This window comes from Sebastes fasciatus, chromosome 14 (assembly GCF_043250625.1).
Source record: "Sebastes fasciatus isolate fSebFas1 chromosome 14, fSebFas1.pri, whole genome shotgun sequence".
Lineage (NCBI taxonomy): Eukaryota > Metazoa > Chordata > Actinopteri > Perciformes > Sebastidae > Sebastes > Sebastes fasciatus.
In genome coordinates, this window is record NC_133808.1 from 8,735,259 (window position 1) to 8,761,040 (window position 25,782).

Genomic DNA, 25,782 nt, shown 5'->3' on the forward strand with positions numbered 1-25,782 from the left:
ATTTTCAATCAGGCAATGCAGAGCGGTACCCCGGAAGGGTCCTGCAGACCTCTCACATACACACGTGTTGCTGTGCGTCGTTAAACATGGCGGACCTGCAGATGAAGCTGCTCCGAAAGAAGATACAGAAAAGAACTGATAAGAACAAAGAGCGCAAACTACTGAGGGAACAGAAAGACGACGAAGAGACGGGTATGTGCTGTAAATAAAAACAGAGTATCCGGATGTTGTTGTTGTTGTTTTCTGTGTTTCTGAAGCAGGTGAAGTTCGTCACCTGCTAAGCTAAGCTAGCTCCGTTAGCTCCTCACTGCATGGCTTTAAATCAGGAACTCTCTTCACATCGTTTACATTTCACTGACAGACATAACGTCGGCTGACATTAATTCATAACATCAGATTATTGTCTGTGTACATCACCGTCATGTGGCGCTGATTATTGTGATTTATAAGCGTCGCTAAAATGTAGCTAGCATCGTGTAACGTTATTTCCAAAGTTCTCCTTTAAGTTTTGAATTCAGGACTTTTACTTGTGTTGGAGTATTTTCAAAGTGTGGTATTAGTACTTTTACTGCAGTAAAGGATCTGAATACTTCTTCCACCGCTGTGAGTAACCTGCCAAAATAAAAATAAATGATTCGATAAATGATTCATTAAATGTACCAAAAATAGTATAAAAAATAAATGTAGCCATTAATTAATTGGGACATATATTTTGCTTCTCTATTTATTTATCTTTGTACTAATTCCCTTATTTATTTACTCCTCTGTTTAATTTCCCCTTTTATGTATTTGACAGCCCTCTCATTTGCATAATGAGGCAGAAATGCATAAGAAATGTATAAAAAAAATACAGAAATAAATAAGTTTGGGAAAATAAATAAGGGATGAAATGCAAAAGGAAAATTATACTGACTTCCATAAACGTGAGGAAACATTTTAAATTCCCAGGACGCATAATCATGAAGTACATCATAACAGCTCATAGTTTTTACCACATGATCTGACTGATCCGGTAAATGTGTGTTTTGTTTTCATGATGCTTTTGACAGTGAACTCAAACGGGTTGGAGGAGGAAGGTTCTGAGCAACCTGCAACTCTTGGTAAGAAAAAACCGAAGAAGCAGATTGGGTTACCATCGGAAGGGACCACAACAGAGGAGACTCCTCTGAAGAAGAAGTCAAAGAAGAAAAGAAAGCTTGCCGACACTGCTGATACACCAGGTAACAGCTAGAGGAGGTTGACAACCTCAAATAGACAGACCACATGTTTTTTTTGTGATGGCTAACTAACATGTTGTATCCTCACTTCAGTTGAGAAGAAGACCAAAACAGCGAAAGAAGCAGCAGACGACGAAGAGGAGGAGGAGGAGGAGGAGGGAGCAACATTAGCAGATGGAGAAAAGGCTATTGATAAATCAGAGGAAGCTGCAGATGAAGGGGAGGAGGGAGAAGATGAAGATGATGAAGATGAGGAGGAGGACAAAACCGGAGATGATGATGATGATGATGAAGAAGAGGAAGATCAACCTGAATTACCGTCTGGCTTAACAGGTATTGAAGAAATAGCAGTCTGTTTACTACAGAGCCGGCTGGTTCTTCAGCAGTTGTATTACCTGTGAGGATTTCCATTAGCTGAGTACAGAAGATAATAACGGCATGGTGCATCTGGACAGGCCCCGTAGTGAGAAATCACATAGTTTTCCTTAATATGTCCTTAATTTTACTGAAAGTCCACTGTAAAAAGTTCAGCAGTTTAAAAACAGTTTTGTTAGACTCATTTTTTGTTGTGACATCACATGTTTTTTTCTGCATCTAGAATTACGAGGCGGAAACTCCAATTTTAGATACCTGTAATTACATTTTGACTAGTAGATATAAAGTTATAACAAATGGAAATACTCTTAAGTAAATATAAGAACGAGTACCTCAGAACTGTACTCAACTACAGTACTTGGGTAAATGTACGATTTTCCATTTTTCAGAGGCTGTAGCAGACCCACCTGCTACTGTTCGGTCTACATACACACACATTGACCTGAAGTGAAAAACAAAATTCAGCCGCTTTGCCTTTATGTGTTGCCCTTTCACTGTTTCCATCATGAAAAGGGTGTCAACTAAGGCATACAGAGATTCTTGTGGTTGTCTTTGGGAGGAGTCACCAGTGATTCTCCTGACAGGACTAACTGCAAGGACACAATGGATTTTAACTAGTTTCCCATGGCCGATAACATCAGCTGTTTTTCCTGCTTCACCTTGGTCTTTAAATGGAATCTGCTTTTGGGTATTTCAGGAGCATTTGAGGACACATCCTTCACCTCTCTTGCTGAGCTGGTGAGTGACAGCACGCTGAAAGCAGTGAAGGAGATGGGCTTTGAACACATGACGGAGATCCAGCACAAAAGTATTCGTCCCCTGTTGGAGGGAAGGTAAGTCTCAGACTCTCGTGAGCTGCTTGTAACTTAATAAGTGATGGACCATAATGCCAGACTGGGTTTCGTGTCTTTTGGCTATGGCCTTTTGAGGGCAGCTCATTTCAGATTAAAAGCATGATTAACTTTAGACCAGAATCCGATTGTGACGTTGTCAATACTTAATCAGTGTTTCTGTTTGCTTCTCTGTAGGGATGTTCTAGCTGCTGCCAAGACAGGTAGTGGTAAAACCTTGGCCTTCCTCATCCCATCTATAGAGCTCATCTACAAACTCAAGTTCATGCCCAGGAACGGTAAGACTCCTGTTAATGTTTCCACTCTCCCCAATATGTTCTGGCTTAAAGCTAGGGTTGGTAATCTTGAGAAACCAGAAAGAGTACAGTAGATTTAAAAAATGATCCAACCTCAAAACCCAGCCCAGTGTTGCCAACTCTTTTCCAAAGAAAGTAGCAGCACTAGCTCCAAAAGTCCCTAAATCTAGAGAGAAAGTCACCAAGTCGTAAAAAACAAACATGGCTATTGTTAGTACAAAAAAAATGTTTCTAAATTACATTACCTACCCTAGCTTTAAACACTCTGTGGGCTGCTGAGGGAGAGGGAAATGTATTTATTTTACCTAATGTATCAAACTGTATTATGGAAGTTGAGTCGAAGCTCTTGACCAATGTCCTCCTCTTCCTCTCAGGCACCGGTGTAGTGATCCTTTCTCCCACACGTGAGTTGGCCATGCAGACTTATGGTGTGCTGAAGGAGCTGATGGCACACCATGTGCACACCTTTGGTCTGGTCATGGGGGGCAGCAACCGCTCAGCTGAGGCCCAAAGGCTGGCCAACGGCGTCAACATCCTGGTGTGCACACCGGGCCGTCTGCTGGACCACCTCCAGGTGAGAGGGGTGGAGTCCTGAGGGGATATATGGCACAAAAGCACTACTACCAACGCTTCTGGAACATAGCATATGAAACTGGACATTATCCATTCATAGTATTAGTAGTCAGTACACTTCAAACACAAGATCATTGTTTTATTGGTGTGTTTCTGCTAGGGCTGTCAAAGTTAACGCGGTAATAACACGTTAACACAAATTCAGCATTATATTTGTCCACTCCCATGTTAATAAGAGTATTACATACTTGATAAATCTCTTTAATGTACAGTGAGGCAATTAGTTGTGATTAAATATTGTAATCGATTGACAGCCCTAGTTTCTGCAGATCCTGCTTGTTGTTAATACTTGGATAATAATATTTACTATGTTACTAATGTTGTCCTTCAGAATACCGCTGGCTTCATGTACAAGAACCTCCAGTGTCTGATTATTGATGAGGCTGACCGTATCTTAGAGGTGGGCTTCGAGGAGGAACTGAAGCAGATCATCAAACTGCTGCCAAGTACGTATCTGTTGTTGCACAGCTCTCATTCCTCTGTGATGGGATTGTTTTGTTAAAGGGCTACTTTGGCAATTTAGTATTGCACTTCCATAAAGGTAGGGGACTCCAATTTTTTTAAAATAGCAGTCAAAACCGCCACGATTCGATTCAAAATCAATTCTCAATTCAGTACATATGGGGTGCTAATATCAGGATCTCCTCCAGTCCGCTGTGCGCTAATAAAGGCAGTGTGGCAAATTATGGCACGAACGCAGAGTAAAGTATAAGATTGTGGAGTTTTTATATTTGACAAATTTCTATCAACTGATTGCAATAATGTAAATACAGAAAGGCAAAAGGTAACTTTTATTCATGCTAAACAAATAAACACTTTTTACTAAAGTTTTTAGTGTTTCTCAATTCTCAGAGACTTCAAGAATAACAAGTTGAAGTTATACAAAAAATATAAATGCTGCCCTGTTGCATAAATACTATTGGTAGGCTTTTATTTATCACAAACGTGTCAATGAGGAACGGCTGATTCGTGAAGTTGAAATGAGGAGTTATCTCTATGATACCTCCTCATAAATAAGGTGACAGCTGGCTGGAGGGAGATCACCAGGAGGTCGCCTGAAAGTTTCCCACTGGCTGTTGGCTATAATGTCATTTCCAGTAAATATCACAACATAAAACGTCAGAAGATAGCAAGTACTAGAGCCTCTGATCCACCCTGCTCCCTCTGAATCCCTGTTTTCTGCCTCTGTTGTCCAGAGAAGAGACAGACCATGCTGTTTTCAGCCACTCAGACCCGTAAGGTGGAGGACTTGGCTCGCATCTCCCTGAAGAAAGAGCCCCTCTACGTCGGCGTGGATGACAACAAAGACAACGCCACCGTTGACGGCCTGGAGCAGGTACTGTCTGCTGCTTTTCTGTTCAGGTCGATGTTCTGCTGAAGGTGGACTGGCCTTGAAGCTCCTCGGCACCACGCTAACGTGATCTCTCTTATGTTTCAGGGTTATGTGGTGTGCCCGTCAGAGAAGCGCTTCCTGCTGCTCTTCACCTTCCTGAAGAAGAACCGCAAGAAGAAGCTCATGGTCTTCTTCTCTTCCTGTATGTCTGTGAAATTCCACTATGAGCTACTCAACTACATCGACCTGCCCGTCATGGCCATCCATGTAAGACGTGTCACTTGTTAAGTCTCATACAGTATTCACCTACACGCCTACAGAGCCAGCTGTTGTAAAACACTGTTTATCTTTTTGTTTCCCAGGGCAAGCAGAAGCAGACCAAACGTACCACCACCTTCTTCCAGTTCTGCAACGCCGACTCGGGCATCCTGCTGTGTACTGACGTGGCAGCTCGAGGCCTGGACATCCCTGAGGTGGACTGGATCATCCAGTACGACCCTCCAGATGACCCCAAGGTATCCAAACTATTACCACATAATACAACATGACCATAATTCAAAATTGGAGCAAAAAAATCAATGGTGAAATCTAGGGCTGTCCCGAATACCATTTTTTGGGCTTCGAAGCTTCGGGTCAGTCCTAGTGAAATCAGCGACGTGGCTCACAAAAACTCTCGATGACTGGTGAAGGTCACCTTTTGAGTTGGAGCTGAGTCACAGATTAGGACTCCTTCTAAACTTGACTTTGCATGTGCAGGAGTACATCCACAGGGTGGGCAGGACAGCCAGAGGCATCAACGGCCAAGGCCACGCTCTCCTGATCCTCCGACCGGAGGAGCTCGGCTTCCTCCGCTTCCTGAAACAGGCCAAGGTAACCATCTCAAACCCCACTGTTTTCATTTAGATACACAGCTGATTGCTAATTTTACTTTGTCCTATCAACCTTTACTAATGTTGACCCCAACAAGATGGACATGTCTATAAATGAGACTGCTCTCTATTTACATGCCTCTTTATTGTCCAGGTCCCACTGAGCGAGTTTGACTTTTCTTGGACGAAAATCTCTGATATCCAGTCCCAGGTAAGAAATCTACTTATATCTTTAAATAGTAGTTGTTAGTTTTCTATGGTTGGAAAAATGAAATGCTAATACCAAATGTACGATGTGTAAATCTAAGGGTATTAAAGGACATCCGTGGAAAGTGTGCACGCTCAGCCGAGAGGTGGTGTCCCCCACCTTTTATAGGCTTAATGAATGAACAAATGGATGAATTATCTTTACACTGCACTTTTATAAGTTGAGTTGATTTAGTAGATTCACGATTTGAGTCAAATGATTCACATGTCTGTAATTTTTGGAATAATTTTATTTTGGAAATAACTTAATTTAAAACCAATACATAGGCTAGATAAGATATGGGATTAAAAACATGTTCCCTTTAAAATAACCTTGTTTATTTCCATTGAATAAGAGTGCATTTAAGTTTCTAGTAAAACGATACATTAACCACTCATTTCCAATTTATTTAGGCGTGTAGCGCAGGCCTTCATCACATGGGTATATGATATTACGCTGTCACATTTATATTTTCCGACTTCTGGCAGCTCTCTCTTTTTTCACCACATGTTTGCATCCCTGGATATAAAATACATCAGTAAATAGCCCACTCGTGAATTTTGAAGCTTTGCCCTCTGCCTTTTGTTCCTTAGCTGGATAAGCTGATTGAGAAGAACTACTATCTCCACAAGTCAGCCCAAGAGGCCTACAAGTCCTACGTGAGGGCTTACGACTCCCACTCACTCAAACAGATCTACAACGTCAACACCCTCAACCTCCCCATGGTGGCGCTGTCTTTTGGCTTCAAAGTTCCTCCATACGTCGATCTGAGTATCCTTTTCCGTGATTCTGCACACGGCTTGTTTGATATGTTAAAGTCCTATTGTCGTCATTTGCATTCCTCAATTTATGTAGAAATGTATGATAAAAAAAAAACTGTTTAGTTGTCCTTAACTCGGCTCTTCTCCAGATGTCCACAGCAGTAGAGGTGTAAAGATGCAGAAGCGAGGCGGCGGAGGCGGTTTTGGATACCAGAAGTCCAAGATCGGGCAAAAATCCAGAATCTTCAAGCATGTCAACAAAGGAAAGGGTGACAGGAGACAGTTCTCCCGCTGAAACCCCGTCACGTGAACTCCTGGACTGATTCCTCTTCTCTTAGAAGAACTGCCCTTTTTTTATTACATGAACTTCCTGCTTTGAGCAGGATGCTGTGTATTGTGTAGGGCACAAGTCTCTCAGACTTCCTTTAGGCCCACTTGTCCTCCTATGAGTTATGTAAAAGTATTTGTAAACAAACATTGTGGGTGTTGTGTGTTGAAGAGGTCGCTGCATTCCACTGTGGATTCCTGATCAACAAAGAAAAGCTCACCTTTCTAACATTTCCTCATGTCACCTGAGTGGAATATTAAATCTCTATCGACTTTAAATATATTTAGTTTGCTTCATTCATACTATGTAGACTTTGCAAAGGAGTAAAAGAAATGCCAGTACTGTGTACCGACCCACTGCAGACACTGCCCATGAGCATGAAGTCACCTGATATAAACCACATGAGGTGCCGATGTACAATTATTTTATTATACATCACATTATTACAGCATCCACATTCCTGCAGAGCTGAAGGACTCCTGCCATGCATCTTGTCAAACAAAGCAACCGGCAGGCACACAAATAGGATCTGGGATAATTAGATACACATTACAAAAAGCACAGTTAAGTTCATCAGAAATGAATACAACATTCCCTTTAAATGATGAAAAATCTCAATAAATTTTATAACTAAGAAAACTTAATCCTGAGGTGTTTTCATTCTAAAAAGTGAGCTTCAGAATGATTTTCAGGCTCTGATCTAAAAAGCTTGTGCGTAAATACAACTGATTAGTATCTAAACGTACCATGATGCTTTGTGTGTCGGGGTGGGGGTTTCCCTTCAGTCTTAGCACTGACGCAAGTAATAGGCTCGTTCAAGATGAACTGCGCCTCGCCTGGAAAGTAGACGAGATCAGGCGGCAGCAGCAGGAGGGGGGGCGGAGACAAAAAGCTGCGGTCGAGTCGGACGGTTTCCAGCAGCCTTCAAAGAATTTATATAAAGTCTCAGGAAAAATGACATCCTGTTAGATCTGATCTGTAGGCTACTTGTAGTTTGCAGACCACGTTGGGATTTATTTATATTTGTTTGTAAATATATATGGAAATGTGCGCGTATCTGCCATTGGATATCCTTTATTATTTTAATGTCTGCCTTCTAAAACACTCGTTTTGATAACTGCTATATATAGATAACCTCCATTATTATAATTATCAACCACACAAGATGTGTTTAACAGATGAAACCTTCATTGCACAACATGAGACTAACTAGCCTACAATCTGGTGTTAAATATTACAATTACACAGAAAGGTTGGACTTTCTACTACACATGGTGTGTGCTGTAAAAAACTAAGAGCCAATCAGCTCTTTGATCAGGTGACAGCCAGGCGTTTCCCATAATGCCCTGGGTCTTGCAGTCGGTGGAGAGCAACTGCGGCCGCCTCGATCCCGTGTGGTTATCGTTGCCCACGTGTGCATGACGTCAGAGCAAGTCCGGCACAAATCTAACCGGCATGCATTGCGCAGCAATCGCCGGTGATCGATTCTGCGCAGGCCTGGTTCATCTCGAACGAGCCTAATGATTAACTTAAAAAAAAATATATCTTTTTTTTTTTTTTTTAAACAATCGAGTTAAAAACCTGCATGGCTCCCACATCCATCCTCTCCACACACAAGATCAATTATTTTGACCCAAATGCCCCATGAAACCCTAAACTCTGAACTCTGTCACTCCTTTTTAGCTCCTCCTAGACCAGACCCCACTTTAAAGGGACTATTTGTAACTTTCAGAAATGCTTGTTAACAGCGACACCTGTGGTCGTTAAGTCAACGAAAGTCAGCGTCGGGCGTAGCAAGCGTCGCTTGTGCTCGCTCTAAATAGACATGAACGAGCATCGCTCAAAACAGTGAGGCGCGTACGTCAGCTAAAACCACAATATCACTCTATATTTCACCTGCTTGGCAGTAATGTTAGCTGACCAGACGAAGGTCTCTCCATGAATCAATGCTGATCCTAGTGTTGGCTTTTCCTGCTTCAGCCCCGGAGGCTGAAGCAGCGGGGCTGAAGCAGGAAAAGAAACGTTATCGTCTCCGACGCGGCCGGAGGGAACAGGGAGGACACCGGCACCCGGTCGGAGACGATAACGTAACTCGCTGCGGAGCCCCGTCACTTCACAAGACACGGGAAACCTCTGTTGGTCTGGAGGAGCTGCAGCTGTTATTTCTGCACAAACGTCCACTGTACATCCACTAGATATTCTCAGAGCTACTAACTCTTCTGCAGTGTGGAGTGAGCGCGCATGAACGTGAGGTGGAGCGAGAACGCGCGCGTTGTGTGAGTGAAGAAAAGCAGGCAGCAGAGCGGTCTGAACAGCGTAGCCACCACACGCGAGCACGCATATGCGCGCTCGCATGGGACACCGACCCGGTAGATTTATATGTGTAAAAAGTTACAAACAGTCCCTTTAACAGGACGGAAGCTGAGCAGTAACCTTTTTCATCACCTGAATTAGTCCGACTAATCTTGTACATCCCAAAGTTAAGAAAGAGGTACGACTACATCAACGCTATGTACAGAACGATACAGAGTCCCCTTTTGTTACAGTGATGAGGTACAATAGTGCAACTGTGTACACCTGAGTGTCCCTATACTTTACAGTAAAGTTGTAGTTCTCCTTTTTAGAAAAGGAAGATGAAAGAAATGTCATCAAAAATAGTTCTGTAGTTGCTTGAAAAGCTCCACAGGTTGTGTCACTCTTCAGTCCAGCTGGCACTTGAGGTTGATGATGAACTGGGTACTACTAGCAGACTACGCATCACCCTAAATGACCGCATATCGCATCAGGCGGCCGTCAAGTCCTTTATTCCCTGTCTTGCTCCATAGGTTTCCATGTTCCCATTAAGGTCTTGTTCCAGAGTTAGCGCTGGGGATCTGTGAGGTGAAAAAGATCACAGTCAGAGAGACCACAATACATATAAGATTGACCGACAGATGTTTTTTTTATGGTTCAAAAAGTGTGGAGGCAAAGCGGTTAGTTCCAGGAAATAGTTTGTTCCACACACAATGTAAACCCTCTGGGGCTTTAAAACAGACCCGATTGCTCAGTTAAAACATGGCGATATCAGCTGTAGCCAGCGTATGAGAGCAGTGCAGAACGGCGGCACGCTCACATGCACTAAAAGCACGCTCGCACAGCCGGCTATGTCAATAAAGCACAGATAAGCTCTGATTACAACACACACAGAGATAGACTTCATTCTCTGCTCAGGTAGACATTACTCCTCTATATCTACATAGACAATAGTTGTTGATATATTAATGCTGTGGATATCGTATAGTGGACCTTTAGATCACCAAAAACTAAAAAAGGACATTGACCGTTTCAAGTTTTTTCTCAGAATATTAAAGTCAGTTAGTTTCATATGTGGTAACGGGGGTGTCGAAATCTACAGTGGATAGGATCACACAGATCCAGTATTTCAATTCAGCATCCCTTAATCTCTGATGACATATCATGGTCATTTTATGATTTATTACAGTACTGAGGAGAGATGCTGGACAGTGCTGGCTTTCCGATAGTTGTATTATCACTCTTTCCATCCACCACTATTGGTTTTGTGTTATCAGCCCTACTTGTATTAGTTATTACAGCTGCTAGACTGCTATTGTGGCTGCTTCTATATCTCTCTCTCTCTATCTCTCTCTCTCTCTCTCTCACTCTATCTATCTATCCCCCCAGCCGGTCTCGGCAGATGGCCGCCCGCCCTGCGCCCGGTTCTGCTCCAGGTTTCTTCCCAGTAATCGGGGAATTTTTCCTGGCCACAGTGCGCTTGGTGGATCCTGTTGGGTCTCAAAACTATGGTGTACGGTCATAGACCTGCTCTACATATAAAGCGTCTTGAGATAACTTCTGTTGTGATTTGACGCTATACAAAAATAAATTGATTTGATTTGATTTGATTTAAATATATTACAAATTGGTCCTTTAAAGAGCTGGTCAAATTCCTAGAAATGGAATTATGTCACACTGAACCCCGTCACAACATAAAGAAGTTAGCGTTAACTGTCACACACGGCATGCAGTGGCAGCGAGCGTCGGACCTTAGGGGTCTGCTCCGGTGGGGGGAGTGGTGGGAGGAACCCCCCCAGGGGGCGCCGTTCATCTTTCCTACACCTGTAGACAGTGAATAAGAAAGATAGCATCCAAGATGGATCACAGTCAGGTCCAATCCCAATGTGCCCCCCACCCCCACCCCACAAAGGCCTCAGGCCTGAACCCTCAGGGACTTGACTGACGTCACCTTATAAAAGATTGAGTGTGAGAGGCTGCGAGGGCTTGAAATGATATAAATATGAATGGGACAGCACTTTGCGGCAACATATCACGTTACCATGACGACGCCAATTGTGGGTTTTTATTTTATTTTAACCCTTGTTTTAACTGCCTATTTGAACGTCTTCCAGGCTGTTGCCTTATGAGACTAGAGGTAACTGTCATAAACACTATTTATTTGTTTTTGTCAAACTTCATAAAGCAAACTTAAAGGTCCCATATTATTAAAAAAAAGTGTTTCTTTAATGTTTTTTTATTATAAAGCAGGCTTAAGTCCCATATGAATACTGTGAAAGTATCGAAACGCTCAATCCACAGGGAAATACACATAGCCCGTATTCAGAAACTCTGCATTTGAAACAAGCTGTCAGGGTTCCTGTCCATTTGTGATGTCACAAATATACAATATTTAGACCCTTTACACAATTTTAAAAGTAAACATTCTAAATGTGTCCCAGTTTATTCCTGGTTGCAGTGAATGTGAATGTCATCAGCTGACAGGAAGTACACATGGACCAAAACTGTTGCCTAGCAACGCAATTCTGCTGCAATTTCATCGCAATTCCGTTGCAATTCCGTCAAAATGTGCTAAAAGTGCTAAAAAAATAAAGGTATATTAAGGCAGACATTACAGCATGTAAACATGTTCTAATAGAAACACAAAATACAAGTACGAACATGAAAATAAGCACGATATGGGACCTTTAAAAGAACTGGTTGATGAATAAACCAGGTGTGTAATATAGTCTAATGCTGTCATTCCTCTGATTTCATGTGTTTTTTACGTACCATCTTAAATCCTTCATGTTAATGTTTCTGTGTAAATTTAAATATGCCAGTCTGAACACCCATGTGCCGTCCTCTTTGTTTACCTTGTTTTTGCGGGGCTTCCCTCTGGTAACCATGTGTTTAACGTCACAACGCAATGAATTGTGGATAATTCACTCAAGCAAAGTCTGCAGAAATGCGGACTTACGGAAAGTGATCATAAAGGGCTCAAAATGTCTGTGAGAAAGTCCTCAAGGACTTGAAGACTGTACAATGGGACAGCCCTAAAACCCTCACAGACTTTGTGAGAATGCACCTCAAAGTCTGTCAGTGAGTGAGTGTGGACATTGGGATTGAGCTTCAGACTCCTGCACTTGTTTACCTCTCGAGATTCAGGAAAAATTCCTTTATGTCACAGATTTAGGGAATAACTTCTTTCTTCGGTCATACTTTTCGTAAATAAGACAAATATTGCAGTTGTGTACCGTTGGCATTGCAGCAAGGCTCTGTGGTCTCCCAGTTCATGGATCTCTGGACGGCTTTCTTCCAACGAGCAAAGCGGAACTCGCTCTCTGTTTGTGAGAGGACAGAAAGATGGACAGACAGACAGACAGAGACAGGTCAGGCGAGGTAATACAGAGCAATTATTTTCCACACACTGTCCTGATCATAACATCCACTAGATGGCAGCAAATGAGCTGTTTTCTGACCATCTTTGAGAATCACATGCTCAGTATCAAGTCCAACTGGTTGGAGTAGCTCCTTAGTGCATGTCCACATGTCCTCTGGGTCTTTTTTTCCTTACCGTCAGAGTTGATCTGAGGCTCATATTTCTCTGATGTGACGTGTGGGAGATGACTGGGGCTCAGGCTCCACACGCCCACCCCCTCTGCTGCTCCTGCTGCCATGGCGGCACCCAGAGCTGTGGTCTCTGACATGGTGGGTAGCACTGGACCAACATGAGAGACACAAACAGGCAGAAAAAATAAGGTACAATCCCTATTTTATAAAATAAAAAATGACAAATTAGGCAATTTAATTACTGAATTTACTGAAATGCAAAACGAGTTGTTACGTGTTTGTTGACATTGTCCGAAATGACAGAATTTCTTTGGTGCGTAATAAGTTAATATATTGTAATTTTAGTCGTATAGAGTTTTCCTTCGTCATTTTATAATAGGTCTAAGGAAAATATTGATATTCCCAACCATAGACATGTATACATAGAAGCCGCATTGGATCCTTCAGCCCGTTGCAGCGATCTGTCAACGTGGGGTCCATATTGAACCTGGCAAGACTGGCATGTAACCCTATACAAGTGAACGGGGCAGCTGCTGCTTTTCTGATTGCTTATTAAATTCCTTAAGTTTTTCTAGTTTCATATGATACCAGTATCTTCACTCTAGCTTTAAAACGGAGCCCGCCACAACCTCTGAAAGATCGACTGCGTTAACACGTTATTATCGCGTTCACTTTGACGGCCCTTATGTGTATGTATGAGTACATGCATTAGTGCGTTGTGAGAGTCCTCTTACCTACGGGGATGCTGAGGATGTCGGCCTGCAGCTGCATCAGCAGTCTGTTGGAAGTCATGCCTCCATCCACCTGCAGCTGCGTCAGAGGAACGCCGCTGTCCTGGTTCATCGCATCGAGGATCTGATACCCACAAAGAGCCACTCACTTAAACACAAACCAATTTCAGCCAATACCAGTCACACAAAACCTCAACCAGGGTCTGTAACGTATAACTATTGCTGAAAGAAAGTTGGTGCTTTGGTGTTTTCATTTCTACTAAGGGATTACATGCTTTTCAGTTGGTTGCAAAAACTTAATTAATACACTCAAACTTTCACTGCATCAATTTAAAGGAAAATTAACTATTTCCCATAAATGTGGCCTTTACCTTTACCTTTATTTACCTTTACCTTTATATACATGCTGTTTCACAAACTGTTACACCTGTTTAGTCAGTTTTCCCATCTGAAATACTGTCATCAAATAAATTACAAATTCACATTTACATTACTATTTGATATTTAATTATGTTTACATTTATTTCAACTGCACTATTTTATGCCTTAGATTATCATTTTGCTTTTACATTTACTTGTATATACATATCTTATTGTTGAAGGAACCTGAGACCAAAGATTTCATCGACAATGACTGCTTTGCTGGAATTGACATATGACAAATAACCTTGAACCATTGTGTTTTTCTCAGTCACCTCCTTGAATCTAACCCCATCCTCAAAGCAAGAAGAAGAAACAACCAGAATGCAACAGGGTGAAGAAAGACAGGATACACTGCTCACCTCTCTGGTCTGAAAGCAGACGGCCTCGAGGGCAGCAAAAGCCAAATGGTTCCTGTTGGTGAATTGAGTGAGGCCACAGATGATGCTGGAAAACAAACAGAGGAAATAGATTAAATATACAAACTGTGATGTCATTAAGGCAGTTTGTTAGGTCAGCTAATACATATGTTCATGCTTTCATGTTAAAGAGAGAATCTATACAAGAAAACTAACTTTATAGAATCAAACAAGTAGCTACGGAAGCCCTGAAAGGCAAGTGAGAAAAAAAAAGAAAATCTGATCTAAATTGCTTTCTCTCCTGTGTTTATGACTCAAGAAATGCTTTGCCAGGATAATCTTTCTAAGTTCCTTTTTTTTCATCAATGAAAACAGGTGAAAAAAATAAATTATGTTTGTTGTTGTAATACTCATTTTGGCCAGAAGAGGCCGTTACATAACTTGTTAACTTAACGGTCAAACTAGGCAGCGCTGATCAAATATGAATCAATATTCTGTTACTGTAATGTCTATTTCTCTCATCAGATGTTTTCAGAAACATCTTGTAGTGTACTGTTTAGCTGTTAAATGAGAAAGTTTGTGACCCGGCAGCCATGTTGAGATCTGCTGAGGAAATACCAAGCACCGCCCACCAGCCGGAGCACAGCCAATAGGAACGCTCTCTCTCTGAAATGACCTGTGATTGGCCAAAGTCTCCCGTCATGGGCTAGATTTTCTAAAGCCTGAAAAGAGAGCCATGAGGAGGTGCAGAAGTCTAGTTTTCTCTCAGAACACTTTAACTGAAGCTTTAAGTCATAAACACATGACAGAAAACAATTTAGATCAGACTTAGAAAATGGATCAACAGGATTTTTTTTTTCTAACTTGCCTGTCGGGGCTTCTGTTAGTATCACATAATTACTAAATTTCTCCCGTTCTCCTGATTTCAGGGTCAAATTACAGTTGATAGTTCAGACATGCGTTTTAACAGCTGACTTGCTCACCCTCTTGCACTGGGCTCCCAGTAGGGGGCATAGAGCCCAGAGAAGGCCGGCACAAAGTAACAGCCGTAAGACGTTCCTGCTGCAGCTGCTAGCTTCTCTGAATGACCCGGTGAGGAGGAAGAGTTGTTAGTCAAACTCAAATATATGTCTTTATTTTCTACATTATATAATCAAAAAGTAATCAAGTTGCTACAGACAGATTTTGTTTATGAATGAGTCATGAATTTCACATAAGGTCACATTAAGTTAGGTGCTACAGTGTAAGTACCAATCTCTGAGGAGGATTTCACAATGCCCATGTTGTCCTTCAGCCACCGCACGACTGCCCCTGCAATGGCCACTGATCCCTGGAAGAGGAAGACAGAGAAACATCAGAGCAGCAGGCCAAGCAGGTACAACATGGAGGACCTTATTGCAACAAGGACGCTGACTTAGAAACAAAACCTAGTTCAAAATCAGATAGACTAATTGAAAGTTTTCACACACCTCGAGTGCGTAGCAGGCAGGCTCGTCTTTTCCCAGTTTGTAGGCGACTGTGGTCAGCAGGCCGTGGTCTGACATCAGAGGCTGCCACAATCACAAGTAAAAAACATTATACAGGGTGTGAAGACAACAGCGTGAATGTCATTTAAAATGTTAAGTCCCATGTTATATTTTCTTGGGCACAATATCTCACCTTGGTCCCTGTATTTCTGAGCAGGAAGCAACCGGTCCCATACCTGAACATCACACGGATGGGAAAAGGAGAAAGATAAATTAGAGACCTGTGACTGAAGGATTGATGACATCCTTCAAGACGAAGAGAAGAGAAAATAATAAAGTTACTCTATCTCTGAATGATGGAGACTCACAATTCTCTGTGGTCATTTATGGCTGATGAAGTTGATTTTTCTTACAAGATTATATTTCTATTATGTTGATATATTAATACAGACAAAACTAAGTGTTTACATATATGCTAGACTTGCTGACTCGCTGCTATTAACCACACCATTGTCACTTTTCCTGGTAACTTTGTCTTTGATTGCTCTTTTTTAGTTTCTATTTTTACTCGTATTCTAGTTGTATATACCTGCTACTATTGTTATTATTATTATTTATTTCCTTATTCATCTGTACTTATTTCTGCCTTTGTGCTACCACATCTGAATTTCATATTAATAAAGGCTTATAATTTTCTACAATGCTAAAGCCTTTTAGCTATCTTTATTCCGCAAAACTCAACTTACTATCCGTACGTTGGGATTTAATCATGTTTCTCGCTAGATTTGGAAACTTTAGAACTCTTTTTGTGACTTTTTTTCCCCAAAAAAGAACCTAATGACAAATGTGATGAGTCTTTGTTCAAGGGAGAGGAGTTAACGTCTGCCCAGAGTCGTCGGTGAATATGCTCTCATTGTGGTGGAGGGGAGGAGGCCTGCAGCCAATCACTGATCCCCACTGGTCTGTCCGGGGAACTCCTTCTCCTTTGTTTTTAATTCTAAATGATTTAACTTGACTTTTTAAGTTTAATTTTTTCCATAAATACACAGTTTACAAGAGTTTACTCCAGGTTCTGGATCCTCTCTATCCATGATACTTCAGTTTCTCAGTCTACAGCGGTCGTCATAAAACTAGAATCACTGCCTCATGGTTGTATGCCTCCGCCAACCAGTCAAGTTGCACTTTAACATGTCATCAATTAATCATTTGATCCTGTTAGACATTTGTGGGAAATTGTCATAATCAGCATATGAATTATTGAGTTATGGACGAAAACGTGTTTTGTGAGGTCACCGTGACTTTTGATCACCAAAATCTAATCAGACGTTTGTACAAAATGGACGTTTTTGTGCCAAATTCGTAGAAATTCCCTCCAAGCTTTCCTGAGATGTCGCGTTAACGAGAACAGAATGTACGGACGGACGTACAACCCAAGAACATAAAAAAATTGAAATAAGAGGTCGATTTAGACACATATTGATGAGATGATAGCACTTTGAAAATAATAATAAAATTTAATTTTGAGTCACTTCTTCTCTCGTATATATAGTTACATCATGACATGCAAAGCAAAATAGCTTTAGCTGCTCTCCACTGAAAACAGTTGTCAACATGTTTTACATGCATCAGACGGTCTCTAATGTTATGTAATTTTGGCACCTCAGCTGGCATCTTGTTTCAACACTAACAGGAAGGATGAACCATTCTACCAGTGTAGCGCGCTAAATGTAGCAAAGAGGGAAAATGAAGACAACGGTGGATGGCTTACGTGTTTTTGGCCTGGCCTTCCTGGAAGCACATCTGACCAACCAGAGCAGCCGACTGGTCGCCAAGGCACTAAGAGAAACAAGGTTGCAGTTAGAGGGCCATGTATGCATTTACACACACACACAAACACACAGAAGTGTGTACATCCCCCCAAAAATCACCCAGTGTCTCAAGCTTGAAAACAGACAAAACAAAGCTTCAACCTGAAACTAAAGCCTGATATCAATATTTAACTTTTGTCTTTTAATCCAACAACAATATACCAGTTGAAATAACTTGTTTTTTTAAATAAAACAGTTTTGATAATGATGCCTTTTTGTTCACTGATAGAATGCACTCCTCTTTTTTATTGTTTTATTCTATTCTTCTATGATTCTTTTATCAGCTCACGTGTAAAGCACTTTGAATTGCTGATGTGAATTGTGATGTATAAATAAACTTGCCTAACCTTAAATTAGGTTGATCAAGATATGAACTGAATGGGACATTTTACCATTGAAAAATAAACTACATTTTTAACTGCAAACATCACTGGAAATTATATTAAATTACAGCAGCAACTATAAACAATAAATACAACAAAAAATATATGAGAATAAGATTCACATATATAAAAATACTGCCAATATAACTATAATAATCTATACTAAAAAAATATTAAATGAAGAAGTGTGTGGTGTGCAAAAAAACTATTTGACCTGTGCAGGGTACAGATGCCCAAAGATCAGTTTCTTGTTACTGACATATGCATTGGCACAATATGTCTGTGACAGGTTAATATTGGCCTGGGCAAAGTATAGTGGGGGTTCTAGGGGGTTATTAGTCACTGGAGGAAAGCCACGTGTAACATACACCACCGCAACACAAAGCAAAGACAGATAGCACCATTCTAATTAAGTTACACAACATGACAAAAGGCCTTACCCCTGATATTGGTATTCCTGCAAGAGAGCTGGATTTCTGGTTAGAAGACAGAAACACACACAGGTTTAGAGTTTGGATAAATGACTGCGGGATGACTGTTGTGCAACTGAGTTACAAAATACACGCCAAGAATAAATACTACCATATGTTTACATCGAAAACATTTGAATCAAGTAAGATGGTGCAACAGGACATTGTAGGGAATCAAACATGTGAAATAGGCTAATTATTTGTATCCAAGAATAGGACTTTATTTAACATGAATAATGAAAGGTTCACTGCTTAAAATAACAGAATTTTGGTGAGGAAAAACTGTCATGGCCATTTTCAATGGGGTCCCTTGACCTCTGACCTCAAGATATGTGAATGATAATGGGTTCTATGGATACCCACGAGTCTCCCCTTTACAGACATGCCCACTTTACTTCAAGTATTTAATACTCTTATCAACAGGGGAGTGGGCAAAAATGCTGCGTAATGCAAATGTATGTATATATTTATAATTGTAAATCAATTACCAACACAAAACAATGACAAATATTGTCCAGAAACCCTCACAGGTACTGCATTTAGCATAAAAAACATGCTCAAATCATAACATGGCAAACTGCAGTCCAACAGGCAACAACAGCTGTCAGTGTTGTTGCCTGTTGGGGCATGATAATCACATGCCCCAAACTGCATGTGATTATCATAAAGTGGGCATGTCTGTAAAGAGGAGACTCGTGGGTACCCATAGAACCCATTTTCATTCACATATCTTGAGGTCAGAGGTCAAGGGACCCCTTTGAAAATGGTCATGCCAGTTTTTCCTCGCCAAAATTTAGTGCAATTTTGGAGCCTTATGAAGCATCCTTCACTTCATGGTTGGTACCAATGTATTCCTTAGGTTTTTCTAGTTTCATATGATACTAGTATCTTCACACTAACTTGACTGAGCTACAACCTCCGAAAGATTGACTGTGTTAAAACGAATTTGCGTTATCGCGTTACCTTTGACAGCCCTAGTAATAATGTATAAACTGGAAAAGAGTCATCTCAGTCAGGGCAGAGCATTTTTATTACCTAATAGGGACTTGATTATGTTATTATGTATAATCGCAACATCACGTGCACACAGATGATCATTTCTTTGGACAGTTATCACCTTATCAGCTGCAACACCTTTGTCCGTTGCCAGTTAAACACCAGCAGAGAGCTGCAGAGAGTTTGTTTATATGTGTATCACTAGTCTAGTTGACGCAATTTCACAATGTCAATACAAGATTAGGGACTTTTCCACTACAATGTGCTCTTGCAAACATTAGGATAATACTGTACATTGAAGCAAGCGTCCTAACAGCCAAAGAACCGGTCTACTTTCTCATGAGGGCATCTCTTCCAGTATTATTTTAACGGCAGGTTTGAGGTTTGAGAGGAAACAGTAAATAATTATATTCTGAGGTAAAGCAAACCCATAAAAACAAGGAAAACAAACAAAGTGCCACGTTGCTGACCTCTGGACTGCAGGGCAGAAAACAGTTTTAACGTGGATGACGGGGTTATGGTCAAGAGATAAGATACGAGCACAGACAAACAAAGACACACAATAACAGAAACAGTGTCTGTGTCTGTTCAATGCAATCACATCATCTGCCAGTGTGACAAAGCAACATGGGATCTGATCAGGCTGTTTATCAGAGTGAGGCCACAATAAGGAATCTTATTCTAAACCTGTAATCTGTTTAACTCCACGCCCAAACAACAAATATTTCCATAAGCATGTGATAAAACAAAGGGCAAAAATCAGTTCCTTCTTTACAAGTAAAACCTTACACAAGCCAGCTGTATGTTTGTTTTTTAAAAAGCAGACCACCTTGACTATTGTACACGTTGCCTTCTCTGATATCAGCCCGTCAATACAAATTCTTTATATCCTTCTTCATGGATCATGATTTGAAAAATAAATCGTCTTAAAGCTTCAGTAGGCTACCATTTCTTTTGCATCATTGGGTAAAAATTCCATAATAACCTTTCAGCATATTGTAATTCAAGTGTTCTGAGAGAAAACTAGACTTCTGCACCTCCTCATGGCTCCGGCTGGTGGGCAGTGCTTTGTATTTCCTCAACTGATCTCAACATGGCTGCCGGGTCACAAACTTTCTCATTTTACAGCTAAACCATGCACTGCAAAATGTTTCTGAAATCCATTTCTACCTCCTGCAGCTTTAATGAGACTGTCTTTGATTTGAAATACTTTTTCTGTAAAGCAGGAATAATTCAAAGTAAATTCCAAAGGACAATCACATTTAAATGCTTTGCTACTTCACTATCAACACCATCAGTACATTATCTGCTCTTCTGATGAATCACACACTGTATCTTATCAGGTTCTATGGTCACTACAGTGATTAAAGAGGACCTATTATGCTTTTGTGCTTTGTCCCTTTCCTTTAGTGTGTTATATAGTTGTTTGTGTGCATGTAAAAGGACTGCAAAGTTACAGAGCCCAAAGTCCACGCCAAAGGGAGTTGCTCTCCCCCACAGAAACACTGCTCCTCAACTGCCTGAAACGCCTTACTTGAAGTCCCGCCTTTTCTTCTGTAACGTGGTGATGTCACCAAGTAACACATTTGCATAATACCTGCCTAGAGGCTAGTTTGGCACACCCTTCAACAAAGCTAGTTAGAGCGGAGGTGGAGCGGAGTCCGAAGAGTTCGGTTCAGCTGACCAATCACAGCAGACTGGCCTTATCGTTACACTAAAGCATGTAAACATGTTCCAGCAGAAATACAAGCATGAACCTGAGAATTAGCATGATATGTCCCCTTTAAAATACTTTATGAAACCATTCACAAGAATATTTAGGGATTATAGTTAGCCTTAATTTACACAGATTTACAACTGTGGAGTTCTTTAATGAGTAGGAGATTACATGTAGGTCAGGTCTGATCAGGTCCATCTCCAAACAAACAGTATCACTGAAACAGAACAGACACGTTAACTGAGCTCACCATCCAGCCGTATATTTCAGAGGAGCTCCTGACTTTGGGAAGGATTTCCATCGGGACATCAAAGTACCTGGAAGCAGCACAACAGCAATCAGTCATAACAAAACGGATCAAGAGAAAGGTAGGAAAAAGGTTTTATTTCTCTGTAGGGTCATTTCCATCATGTTGTCAGACACTTAAATACTAATAAAAAAGACACTAAAAACAATCTGAGCCTGTCAGTGGCAAAAATGAGCACTTTTTTGTGGCTGCTGTCTACAGTGCTCTCCCTCAAAAAACATGGGAAACGGTTGAAAAATACCAAAGTTACCCTTTAAAGCTGAAAGTCTTTAAAGTCACCTTGTGGAGTTTTCTTGCAATCAAACCCAGTTATGTTGACATTCAGTAGAGTGTGTATGCTTGAGGCCTGTGTGTTAAAAGCAGTTATTCACGAGCTCCTCAAATGGTCCAATGTGTGTGTGTGTGTGTGTGTGTGTGTGTGTGTGTGTGTGTGTGTGTGTGCACCTGTGTTCGTTTACCTGCAGAGTTCAGGATCCCAGTCCAGGTCGTGAATGTTGAAGAGCATGGTGCGACTAGCGTTTGAGACGTCTGTACAGTGGACCCCTCCATTCTTGCCCCCCGTCAGGCACTGAGGGAAAACAACACTGGACTAAGTGTGCATCAAATGTTGTAAATAAAAGGGGGCGTAGATCCAGTGAAACTGTTTCATTTGTTCTCCATATCTTGATTTTAAAACCGCCTCTGGCATGTCAAGAAAAGCACAGCATCTTCTCCTGTGCTACCTTTGACTCACAACATTTTCCAGATTGTTAATAGACTTCATTGTGTGCAGTTAACTACAAGAGAAAAGTCTGTTAAGAATGTTTTTTTTTACTATCTGAGCTCCACCTGACCCAGGGCTGGTGCACAGCTCTTACCCAGATGATCCAGGAGTCCACTGTGCCAAACATGGCTCGCTCACTCAGCACTGCCTGTTGCACCTCATCCACGTTGTCCAGCAGCCAACGTAGCTTCACTGCACTGAAGTAGGTGCTGATGGGAAGGCCCGTCTTGTGCTGGAGAGAGAACAGTAACAAATATAGATTAGAGTGTTTGTTTTTGTATAAAAGGAGCGTGAAGATACTCAAATATCAGAAAACCAAAGGCTAAACCACCCACACTGATTTTAGTATCAAAAAAAGTTCTCTTCTAAAATTAAAAGGACCAGTGTGTAACAATTAGGGAGATCTAATGGCAGTTATGGAATATAATATTAACTAGAAGTGCACTTGGAGAGCACAGACCTCCGCCAAGGCAGGTTTCATGTACGTCGCTTCAGAATCAAAGGATTACATTCATCCATACATCCATGTTTCCTATACCTGCTCGTCCTGATCATATTTCTGATCGCTGCAGCCTGAATCTAACTTCTTGTCCATCTGTCTCACCTTGAGGTGGTTCTTGTTTTGTCCCGGAGCTTTGTTGATGAGACTCTCCACAGTCGACTGTGTGCGCAGGTCCAGCCAAACTACAGACAAAGCAGAGGAGTGTGGCTTACACACAGGAACCGAAAATATCTAGATTAGACAGGAATTTGTCCTTTCGCAAAAAAAATGTATATTAACATGTACGGCTTTCGACTGCCACCCTCAACACCATTTCAGTATTGCCTTTACAGCAGTGCTTCCCAACCTCTTGTCACAGGTTGCATGTCTAAAAAACAATGATATTTATCTTCTCAGAATGTTTAATTTGAACCATTTTTAAAAAAGTTGTAAAGAGGTTATATTTTACGAAAGTGCAAAGATTAGAGAAAATCCAGAAAAAAATAAACCTACTTTTGTGTAGCAGAACTGTTTCTTTTCCTTAATTTCTATCACATTATTCTCTTTATATCCCGACAGTCAATCAATCAATAAATCAAATGCTTTGACAAAAAAAAGAAAGAAAGAAAAGTATCTGTGGCTGTCGCAGGACTGTAATAAACCCGTCCAAACATTTCATTCAACCCGAATGAAATGATTGGACGGGCTACCTGCCTGCCTACCTGTCTCAATTTCCTACAAACAGAAACTTATGCAATCAGAATAGATTTCATAATCATCCACAATCTTTACACATGGTGGCTTTAGGCTAGACAACTGGACCTTGTTGCCTCTTGAAGAATTGTCATGCAAACTATCATGTTTGACAACCCAACCCCCGTCACATCACCCCCATTGCATCTGAATGGCATTCTTGAACAGCTGGCAGACAAACCGGCCTGTCAGGCTGGAACTGAAGGCCTTAGTAGGGGCAAGAATGACCGCTTCTCTTTGCTAGTAATATTAGCACACAGGCTATGATTGAGTGGGTGGTGTCTGCATGTGCTCAGCTCCTACACTGAATCATTGCCACGTGGGATGCTGGGTAATGGGGCAGGGACGGACATGACACTACGATCTGATGCAACCTAGTCATGCGCTGTGCTTTTTCCAAGATGACATAATCTTAAAGATGTTACAGCTGAGGAGTATGGCGTGTTAAATCTGACACTTCACAAGTATGTAACCAAAGAAATTGTAGCAAAGGGAATCTTTACGAAAAATACTTAATATGGCTGGTTGAACTGTAAATGTCGGTCTATTAATTCATTCCTTTTTATTTTAAACAAGTTTCTCCTACTGATATATTTTAACCATGTCAAGTACTTTGTTACAGTGTCTAAATTTAATAATTAAATTACAGAATTTATATATAAATAAGAATATTTGGCAGTGTTCTTTCAGACGTATAATGCACCCACCAATGGCGTTGTAGAGCGGCTCTCCAGTCTCTTTGTCCCAAACCACGGTCGTCTCTCTCTGATTGGTCACCCCCACCGCTGAGAAAATAGCAACAACAGAAATGTCAATAGAACTCACACCTCTGGCCATTCCTCTCCGTAAGGTGTGGTTAACAGTCTGATCCAGCTACAGGTGTAGGTGTGGTTAACACATCTCCACCCACAGTTAGGCGTGGTCCTATAGGCAACAGTGTGCACACCTTTTATGTTGGAGATGTCGATGTTGAGCTGGCGGAGTTTCTCACAAGTCCTCTCCATGCACTCATAGATAGACTGCATTATCTCTTTGGGGTCCTCCTCCACCCAGCTGATTGAAACATCACAAACACATGTCGGTTTAGTACTTGTCAGAGAAAAAGACACAAAGATGTAAACAAAATCATCACCATACAGTGTAGTTGTTAATAGACTATACTGTGTTAGTGGGTTTGATATAGAGGAAACTGTTATGATGTAACCTTGTAACATGACCTAAACTGATCACTTGTGGCTTCAGGATATGTGTGCCTTGAGGCAAGAATAACCAGGATTTACACACAGACATTGTTTCCATTACAAAACATAGAGCCAAGATTGGAGTTTGCTAATTGTTAAGCTCCTAATTTACAAGCCAATGTCAATTATTTACACAGCCTGCAATGTTTCTGACCTGATATGGCCTCTGGTAACTTTGTGCAGGGTGTTCATCAACTAAATGACTGCAACATCTGAATCAGCAAAGCCAGCTTTTGGGCGTACAATAAGAGCTGGACTTTAGACTCAATTATGTTCCACCCATCAAATAAAGTAAGAGATTAGTCTAAAATGCACTTACATGTAACCTCAGTAACCCAGTAATAAAACATTCAAAGGAAAAAGGAAGGCACCGTTGTTACAATCTGAAACTCATCTCTTGTAGGCTAGTATGGATTTAAAACTATATCTTTTAGTATTTCTTTGTACATGAAAGCCAGGTTCCCACCAAAGGTTTCTGGGACGTTTTAGTCCCTATAACTACATTTATGAACTAAAAGGTCCCTCCAGCCCACTGTTGTCTGCGTTTCCACCGCGGTCTAAAGACCTGCGAAGATAAGGCCTTCTTTCTTGGGTAAAAGGGCCCTGGAAAATGTCCCAGGAACTTAATTTAGACCCTGGTCCCTGTGGTGGAAACGCAAAGAGTTCCTCAAAAGGTTCCTAGTTCCTGGGGAAAGTTCCTGCGGTTGAAACAGGGCTTAAAGCTGGCAAAAAATTGTTGCCTACCGAAGCTTTACATTAGTTTCCGGCCACTCAAAGATTTCCCGTATGAAGGATGTTTAGCGAATAGCTAAAATATTGACTATCGATCCACACTATATACTATTTGTACAACCAGCTGTACCGGCAGAATATAGTTCTGTTGGTTTAAAGAGTTTCCTAGCAGCCCGGCATCTACGAATATTGTGTTATTGTGAAGTAGAGCCGCAACGATTAGTCGATCAGTCAACCGATGGAAAATTAACCAGCAACTCTTTTGATAATCAAATAATCATTTTAGTCATTTAAGCAAAAATTGTCAAACATTTACTGTTTCTAGCTTCTCAAATTCTCTC

The 25,782-nt window shown here is 41.1% G+C and overlaps 2 protein-coding genes, 1 long non-coding RNA gene and 1 other non-coding gene across 6 annotated transcripts in view; 2 read left to right on the forward strand and 2 right to left on the reverse strand.

Annotated features, from left to right (window-relative positions):
- ddx18 (DEAD (Asp-Glu-Ala-Asp) box polypeptide 18) lies at positions 1-8,466 on the forward strand. The gene is made up of 14 exons (XM_074658566.1): positions 1-192; positions 1,050-1,220; positions 1,311-1,550; positions 2,290-2,425; positions 2,621-2,721; positions 3,114-3,313; positions 3,704-3,818; positions 4,569-4,708; positions 4,811-4,972; positions 5,068-5,220; positions 5,462-5,575; positions 5,729-5,785; positions 6,415-6,592; positions 6,732-8,466. The coding sequence occupies exons 1-14, from the start codon at positions 87-89 to the stop codon at positions 6,875-6,877; spliced, it is 2,019 nt and encodes a 672-aa protein (XP_074514667.1). The 5' UTR covers positions 1-86; the 3' UTR covers positions 6,878-8,466.
- Positions 2,064-2,196, forward strand: LOC141782936 (small nucleolar RNA SNORA13). Its single transcript, XR_012597190.1, has one exon. It is a non-coding gene; the product is annotated as a small nucleolar RNA SNORA13 (small nucleolar RNA).
- The window catches only part of LOC141782345 (uncharacterized), a 221,876-nt gene continuing 203,415 nt past the window's right edge, over positions 7,322-25,782 (reverse strand). The window contains exon 2 of the long non-coding RNA XR_012597102.1: positions 7,322-8,664. This is a non-coding gene — a long non-coding RNA (uncharacterized LOC141782345). The remainder of the gene's footprint in view (positions 8,665-25,782) is intronic.
- The window catches only part of LOC141782333 (glycerol kinase-like), a 22,409-nt gene continuing 3,948 nt past the window's right edge, over positions 7,322-25,782 (reverse strand). The window contains exons 3-20 of one of the 3 annotated variants that reach the window (XR_012597099.1): positions 24,415-24,521; positions 24,176-24,253; positions 22,839-22,918; positions 22,329-22,466; positions 21,930-22,039; positions 21,415-21,481; positions 18,422-18,457; positions 17,499-17,566; positions 15,924-15,966; positions 15,734-15,814; positions 15,516-15,594; positions 15,248-15,344; positions 14,268-14,352; positions 13,489-13,609; positions 12,759-12,902; positions 12,439-12,525; positions 8,980-9,783; positions 7,322-8,881 (exon numbers count right to left, since the gene is read on the reverse strand). Coding sequence is in view for 2 of the 3 variants with exons in the window: in XM_074658571.1 (XP_074514672.1) it covers positions 9,693-9,783; positions 10,954-11,026; positions 12,439-12,525; positions 12,759-12,902; positions 13,489-13,609; positions 14,268-14,352; positions 15,248-15,344; positions 15,516-15,594; positions 15,734-15,814; positions 15,924-15,966; positions 17,499-17,566; positions 18,422-18,457; positions 21,415-21,481; positions 21,930-22,039; positions 22,329-22,466; positions 22,839-22,918; positions 24,176-24,253; positions 24,415-24,521 (1,585 nt within the window). In the remaining variant the exon portion in view is untranslated. Of the gene's footprint in view, positions 9,784-10,953; positions 11,027-12,438; positions 12,526-12,758; positions 12,903-13,488; positions 13,610-14,267; positions 14,353-15,247; positions 15,345-15,515; positions 15,595-15,733; positions 15,815-15,923; positions 15,967-17,498; positions 17,567-18,421; positions 18,458-21,414; positions 21,482-21,929; positions 22,040-22,328; positions 22,467-22,838; positions 22,919-24,175; positions 24,254-24,414; positions 24,522-25,782 lie in introns of all 3 variants that reach the window. The other 2 variants (XM_074658571.1, XM_074658572.1) reach the window with 2 other exon arrangements.